At 41.9% G+C, this 8165-nt stretch overlaps 1 protein-coding gene across 4 annotated transcripts in view; it reads left to right on the top strand.

Annotated features, from left to right (window-relative positions):
* The window catches only part of CUNH1orf123 (chromosome unknown C1orf123 homolog), a 17004-nt gene extending 8839 nt beyond the window's left edge, over positions 1-8165 (top strand). Inside the window, exons 4-9 of one of the 4 annotated variants that reach the window (XM_025206660.1) lie at positions 857-938; positions 2876-2907; positions 3651-3728; positions 5046-5123; positions 7073-7138; positions 7928-8165. In XM_025206660.1, the coding sequence (XP_025062445.1) occupies positions 857-938; positions 2876-2907; positions 3651-3728; positions 5046-5123; positions 7073-7138; positions 7928-8005 (414 nt within the window). In that variant the 3' untranslated portion in view covers positions 8006-8165. The remainder of the gene's footprint in view (positions 1-856; positions 939-2875; positions 2908-3650; positions 3729-5045; positions 5124-7072; positions 7139-7927) is intronic. The other 3 variants (XM_025206661.1, XM_006025795.3, XM_025206662.1) reach the window with 3 other exon arrangements.

Raw genomic sequence — 8165 nt, 5'->3', positions numbered from 1 at the left:
ATTCCACTAAGCTCTCATTCCAGCTGGAGAAAAGGAGTTGGGTTGCTCTTTGGGCTGAAGTCACACTTTCACCACCCCTATACTGTGTTGCTGGACTTGAATCTTTTTCCTAACAGGGTTTTCTTAGGAGTACCAACAGGTAAAAAACACTTGAACTAAAGTCAGGCTTATGGGAGGAGAGGTGAGAGAAGAACTCAAATCTAAAGTTTTTCATGGTTTCCTTGGTCACAGGAGCATTGTCACTGGAGGTGCAAGTCTTCTCCTTACCAGTCCATGGGTTCGTGGCTGACTCCAGATTCTTGCTGAGCAAGATGCAGTAATAGACTTTGCTCAGAATAGGCCCCTTGCACATGGATTCTGCCACAAGAAAGGCATTGCTGTTCCAGAAAAATGTCAGAAGGATGTTCAGCGTCTCTGTGAACAAAAACCTGATATACAGAACACCGCATTTCTATGGTGTAGGCAGGATTTGCAGCTGCAATTTTTATAACTGCATTGGACATGCAACAGCACAACAAAGCAACTGCCATTTTGGTGCTCATGTTTAAGCAAGTGGTTCTACATATGGATAATGCTGGTAGTTATATTTCCTGCGTTACCACAGCTGCTGGCCTGTGTTTTTGACTGATATGCCTAATCATGTTTAATAGTTCATACTAGTTCATACTATATAGTCCTTGATACCTATCATATTCTGAATTATGAATCTCTAGTTCCAAGGGAAAAATGCCTTCTCTTGACCATGTAAAAATCAGTATAGAGTTTGTAATGGTTCTGCTTTTGTCAGGGCAGACGTCTGTAGTCACTCAGCCAGGATGTGATTAGAAATGATGGCTCCGTTTGTAATCTTTTTTAGGACAGTGCTCCTCTTAAGGGAGGCAGAGGAAGTGCCACAATGGTGCAGAAATGCAAGCTGTGCTCCCGAGAGAACTCCATTGGTAGGTGCTTCCCTGCATATCACAGGAGTTTCAGGGACACTCTCGCTTTGGCAATCAGTTTTTCTTTTCTTTTTCTTTTTTTACCAGTTTAGGAAAAAAAATCTAAGTCTAATACAGGGGTGGGCAAAATGCGGCCCAGGAGCCAGATGCAGCCCACCAGGCCCCTAAAAAAGTTAGAAAATTAATATTTATCTGCCCCTGGTTGCCTGTCATGCAGCCCTCGATGGCTTGCCAAAACTCAATAAGTGGCCCTCCGGCCAAAATAATTGCCTACCCCGGTCTAATATCTCTTAAACCATGTGTCCTCACTTTTGGTCTAAACTCCCTCCTAAGTGTTTCACAAAGGTTTCCCTTCCACTCCATACTGTTCAGTTCTTAGAGAAACCACATGCTTGTCCTTATGTTCATGCATGACATGGGAAGTGTAGCTGACCATCAACGCAAGACTGACAAGTACTGTGCATGCAATGTTCTCAAATGCACAAAGGGAGTAAATGGTGCAACAAAAGAGACAGTTTTTCTGACTTCTCTAGTTTTTAGTGACCTTTCATACTGCAGCAGCAATACAGGGAAAATTCCAGAAGCAACACGATTCACACTTTAATGGCGACTTGTGAAAATAATTTTTTCTATACAGTTCTTTGGAAACAAATTACTTGGTAGCACAAAGAACAAGTGATTTATGATGGGGGTTTTTTTGGTTTTGTTTTTTTGGGAGAAAGATGTGATGCTTTGATCTTTAATATGAAATAACATAAATAACCCAGATTTTCTGGGATGATTCCTTACTCTCTAGGCTCTTTTTTGATAAACGTACATTCTTATCCTGTGATCTTTATACTTCTACATATTGATTTCAGTGGGACTCTGCTCGAGTAAGCATTTCACGATTGCGCCCTAAAATCTTAAAAGTCCCTGTAGTTACAAAGGCAGCAGGGTCACATACGTTTCTGTACCAGTTGTTTATTATCCTTTGAAGCATTTAGAAACTCTTTTATCTAAGAAATGAATAGAGGCTTTCTACATTGGCTTAAGCTCCTGGATGTGCATTCCCAGTAAGTACTGTCCCTCATACAGACATTCCAGACTAGACTTTTCTAGTCCTCTTCCCTGAGGACTGAGCTGCAGTGTGGTAAAGCTGTATTATCCGTGCCAGTACTTATGGCAGCAGTATGAAGATAAAGCAAAATTGGTAGAATAAAATTGTTACATAAAACAGTTACTCCCGATTCTGTGGAATATATACAACAGCTAGAAACTTAGGGCTCCTATACACATGCAGGGAGCTTACTCCGACACGGTGGAAATCCAGCTTGTCGGAGTACACTCAGTTAATCGAATCTGCTGGAGCACAGAAACTGATGCGCTCTGGCAGCCTCATGCATCACGTGTATCAGCGTTGCCATGCATTTCCATGCTGGTGATGGGGCACTTTGATATAAAACACATCCAACAAGCTTTAGTTCAAAGCGCCCCACCACCATTTTTTCAGCGCGGGGACATGTGGCATCACTGATAAACATGATGTGCGGGTGCTTTTAATTAGTGTGGCTCGCTAATTAAAGCACACGGTGCTGCATCCAAAAGCACACGTAAAAACGCCCTTAAATTCTGGCAGATACTTACAGGTTCTACGCTGCTGTAACTGCTGCTAAAGTATATTTGGGAGGTTGCATCCAACAAGTTTATTGAATGGGGTCCTGCAGACTCAGTCCTGCAATCATTTGCACCCAGATCTACCACTGACTTGAAGATTTTTGTCTGGGCAACATATAAGATCAGAGATCTTTATTGCTGTGCCACAAGTTTGTCTTCTTAAATGGACAGGGCAGTGGCAGAATGTAAAATATAATTTTCAGTAGTAGGGGAAAAACAAAATCCTGGTAAATCTCAAGATCTATTGCCATTGATTTTATTTCTCTTTGTTTTTCTTTTAGATATCTTAAGTCACACAATCAAGCCTTACAATGTAAGTTGGGGGTTGCAGCATTACTACAGGTGTAAGTGAAATAAACATCAATAGTATTAATCTGTGGCTTTCCAAATTTTGCTATTACATTTCTCCCTGAAGTACAAGAAGAAATACCTGAGATCCTGGGCTCTAGAAAAGGAAAGTCGCACATTTCAGAAGTATATTTTTATTCAGGCGGACAGCAACAGCATGTTCATTTCTTGCTTTGTCCTTCCTGTTTCAGACTCAGGTGTGGAATCATCTGTTAAATATGCCATAGCTGATACCAGAAACTGACTTAGTAAGGTTGTAAACAAATGTGTAACACTTTACCCTAGTCTTGGAGCCTTCTTTCTTTTAAGGGCTCAGATCCTTGCCCATGGAGTTCAAGAAATTCCAATCAGTCATTACAGGGGCGGGCAATTATTTTGGGCGGACTGAGTTTTGGCAAGCCATTACACTTACTGAGTTTTGGCAAGCCATTGAGGGCCGCATGACAGGCAGCCGGGGGCAGCTAAATATTAACTTTTCTAAATTTTTTAGGGGCCCCACAGGCCAGATAGAATGGCCTGGGGGGCCGCATCCAGCCCGCAGGCCGCATTTTGCCCGCCCCTGAGTTTTTGCCTGTTTAAATAACAGCTTGTTTTCACATGGGATGCCAGACCTCAGTAGTGTGACTTCTAAAACAGTTTGTTCCAAGATTGAAAGCTGTCAAGGCTCTTTGTGTAAAAAGAGTAAATGCTATTCTGACTCAATCCTAGGCTGAGGACAGTGAGAAGTTTAAAACAATAGTGGAGTTTGAGTGCCGAGGTCTTGAACCAGTTGACTTTCAACCCCAGGTAAGCTCTTATTGATGTTTGACTGCTCTTAGGTACTTGTCTTGCAAACTCCACAATGATCTAACACTCTGACTTTTGAGGATAGCCCTGCTCTTCTCAGAATGCCCTGTGACTCCAGTAGCCTTTCATCCTGCAGTTCTTCAAACTGCATCTTACCCCACAAACAGTTATGATGAAGTATCCTTCATAAGTCCAGTATCTCTTGGGCTCTGCTCCTGCTACTTTTAGGTTGAAGTTTGGGTCCCTTTGGAGGCATGTTCCTGAAGAAACTTCCAAGTTCCAGAGCACTCGAGTTCCACATTAGTAAGGAGGACTGACCTTCAGAGTGGGGAGTTATGTGTGGAGTGTCTGTCTGAAATCAGAGTCCAGCTCAGGAGTGTCCAACTGGTTTGCTGTAGCTGGGAAGAAGGGGTGTCTTTGTAACCAGTCCTAGTTACAAGGAGTATACAACCCTCACATTTTGGAAACGCTTCCATTTTTTGACTGTTGTGCCAAGCCCAGGTCTCCTGGAGGCTTAACTGCCACTAAGAGAACAAACGGCAAGAAACTGGATGTAGTCAAAACAAGAAAAGCAGAACAAAAGTGGCTGAAAGGAATAATATAATCTTTATTGCAAAAGCACAGCTAAAGGTCCACAATTGAAGGGTCTCTCATCCAGGCCTCAGCAATGGGCTTGCTTGTGCATGGTCATCGGTATGTGTAAACTAATGCCCTGCTATATTTAATCTATTGTTGCAGTAGGATTAGGGGTAAGTTGCATTGGCTGACCAACATAAACCTTCCTCTTATCCCTCCCTCAGACTGCTGTGACACTGTGCCAAGTTTATAATGGGGGAGGGGAAAGTCAAAGTGTCTAAAGGCAAACCAAAAAAAGTCTTGCTGATTCTATGAAGAATTAATTATATATAAAATGGGGTATTGCACTGTGTAATTGGCCTGGTGTCTTCTTAACTAGAAGCCTACCTGCCCTGGCAGCAATGTCAGAGGCTCATTGTTTGCTCTTGATTGAAGGTTTTACAGCCAGAAGTAGAAAATATATCTTTCTGTAGAAAAATCTCTGCCAAGCTGTCAATCTCACCTCAGTCACCACCAGTGAAAGGGTAAATAAGAGACAATTTTAAAATAACCGCTTTGATACTGACACTCTCAAAGCTTGAACTTTTGCATTGCCATACAATTCCCAGTTTGCACCCTGAAACACCATTTAAATACATGTTGCAATGTCCTAATGAATTATTCCAGAGGCTTACTTTGGCTTCAGAGGGGGCAAATACCTTTACAGTCTTATTTCTTTGGCATACTTATGCTATGCTTTAGCAGCTGTTGGTCCCGAGCCAGTCGGCAGAGGGCAGACGAGTTGCTTCATTCCCCAGAGCTCTTTGGCAGAGATTAATTGTGAGTATCTGCTGTGACGCCAGAGCTGTAAGAATGCAAGTCCTGCTGAGGATGTCTAGTACAGGAGCTTATAATTCCAGTCACGTGGCTCAGTGCTCCATGGATCTCTGCTGACCAGGGACAGCTGTTTCCATTCCTTGTCCTGTTGGCAGCTCAGTATTATGGTCTGTGACACACTTCACCTGAACCCTTCTAGCCCTTTACCTGTGCTTGTAAAACCACAGAAGGACCATTTGTAGTATCTGATTGACATGCCACTTCCATTGGCGTTTCTGTCACATAGTGTGAGGGGAGGGTGATTCTAAGCGCATGGTTATATGTTGCAAGGCAGCTTTATGTAGATACCTGAGCTTTTGCATACAGTATCTCTGGATCCAGAAACAGGACAGCTGTGTCTGAACAGGGCTGCATTCAAGCTAATAAGCCCTGCTGTTCACAGAGCCAGTTGGGTCACAGCCAACATTGCACAAATGTTGATATATGGCTTCTGTACCCAGAGCTACTGTGGGTGTCTGCATTGTGCCGCACAGACATGCAGAACTAAGCACTTTGGGTAAATCCTCAAACACTTTAAAAGCTTGTTGCCAGATTAACATGTTTTTTGTATGCTTAGATATCACTGAAGATAGTTGGAATTCATGAGTGTTGGATCAGGTTGCACTATCAACACCAGGAAAGATTTTCCCTTACTACATAGTCAGCTGATGCCCAGCCTCTGAGCATCTCAGAGGCTTTTATATACCATTCCATAACTTTTAGGGAATTTAAGGCCAACAAAATGTTAAGCTGTGCTGAACTACTGCACTATTATTAACACAGCAATGAACCCTGACATGAGTGAGATACTTCTTTCTGACTTTTCCTTGCAAATGCGTACACAGCTTTATGTGCTGCAGCCCCTTTCTCAACTTCTTGAGACTGGGCAAACATAATGTGCAAGTGTGTGGAGAACAACATCTTAAGGCTAATACAGTGATCTCAAGCTAGTGTCTGCTAGAAGAGGAGGCTGGCAATAGATACAGAACACTGGAGCTTACACTGTGAAATGATGCCACTCTGACCTGGTCACCCAGGTACAGTTCAGCTGGTTCTTATCTGCTAGGTGGCTTGTGTGCCCTGTGCCTACCTATACTGCTCTGAATCATTACTGCTTCAGTCATTTTCCTGCTATTGCCAAAATGTTTAGGTTCTGAAACTTGAAATCAAACCTGAAGACTCTTGCCCTTTCCTTGTTAGCTCAGAATTTGTCTAGGACACATTGTTTCTAAAATGCCTTAAAGTCTCTTGGCACTGATAGCAGAAGATTGAAGTTGTTACTAATAGACTTGCTGAATACGCCTAAGATGTGATGTGAAAAAAGTGCATGATGCAACATTCTTCCAATAATGCATAATTCTTAGCCTGAAAAATGGTTGTTCTGGAAAACAATGGTTTTTGTTTTATTCTGTTACTTTCAAAAGATTGACAGCGCCCTGGTAGTTAAAGGGTATAAGTGAACTTCATGTTATATGAATCCTTTTGGGAACCAGCATCTATAAAAATTAAACATAGGCATTTAAACCAAATGAACACTCAAGTTTAAGACATTCCTTCAGCACCCCTCTCTTACTCCAACTGTTAAAAACTGTAGATCAGGCAAGAACCATAAGGCAGAAAGCAGAGGACCAGGTTGGGAATTGGCGTGACATTTGAGAGGGTGCCAGGCCAACTTTTTTGGCATACCTGCAAAAAAGGTCGTGTGTCGTCCCCCCGCCCCCCCCAACTGCCATATATTGAAACTGGTCATTCTTTATTATCATATAGCAGAGATACCTGTCCTACGTAACAATATTTGTGCTGGGTAACCTTGCTTGTTGCACTGTTTACTTAAAGGACATTTAACATCTTGGGCTGGTTCTGTTTCTTGCTAAAACTGGCCCCTAAAAAGTTATTTTAATTCTTGTTTTTAGGCTGGGTTTGCTGCTGAAGGTGCAGAGTCTGGCACATCTTTCAGTGAAATAAACTTACTGGAAAAGGTATGGTGTGAGATTCATGAGGCGGTTCAGTCTAACGGACTTTTGTTTCCTTTTCAGATCTGTATATTTTAGGGTAAGGAGATGATAGATCACCCATTTAAAAGCTATTGGGTGTACACTGCAAAGGAAGATATGCTACCTCAAACACAAGTGTGTGCCTCTCTTCTTTGGAAGTCTTCTGTCAGGCACCTCTCCAGAATTAAAACTATATGAAGGTGTAAATGCAACATACCTTTTTCTCACTTCTACCAAACTAGAAAAGCCTAGACTTTAGACTGATTCTGGTTCTTCATTTTGAGATAACAAGTTCTCTTTTCAACTCCTAAAATTTCCTTCTGGACAGAGTTGTTGAATAACAACATGTAGTCTCCTACAGCATAATAACTCTGTTGCAAATCTTCCCTGGCCATGAGAGGAGTCTCAAGCTCAGTTCCACTCCTTGGTATTGTACTTGCTAGGAAGAACTGTTTGTCTCCATACCCACAAGACTTGAGTATTGTAAATAACAAGTAATCAATCCTTTCATGCAGCAGGTTTCTGACTCAAGCCGTGGACTTCATACAGGGAAAATCTTTTTTCCCTTAACCCAAGTAGATCGAAGCCATCCAATTTCAGTGTTCTCACCTCTCAAAATTAGAAGTAGATTAACCTACATATAAACACCTGCTGTAGAAATATGAAACTCAGGCTAGAAATTGTGGGCAATTTACTTGGATGTTCATCTTGTTTTATAAACAGTGCTGGATTCTATTTGGTGTGGCTAATGTTGTAAAATTTTAATCCCCATAGGATTGGAATGACTATGATGAAAAATCAAAGGAATCTGTTGGAATTTATGAAGTTACCCATAAGTTTGTAAAATGCTGAAACTGTATTTCTAATAAACCCTGGCATGCTGGTCAAGGATAGAGCTGCAACCTTTGGAGAAACAGTTCCCCTGGCATCACTTCCACATGCCTACGACCCAAGAATCTGAGCTGTAGCTACTCTCCCAACAATAACTAATAAAGTCACATTTTTCACAAAA

Source organism: Alligator sinensis, unplaced genomic scaffold, assembly GCF_000455745.1.
Source record: "Alligator sinensis unplaced genomic scaffold, ASM45574v1 scaffold172_1, whole genome shotgun sequence".
NCBI lineage: Eukaryota > Metazoa > Chordata > Crocodylia > Alligatoridae > Alligator > Alligator sinensis.
Note: the sequence above shows the minus strand (reverse complement) of the source record. Positions and strands in the feature narration are given on the sequence as shown.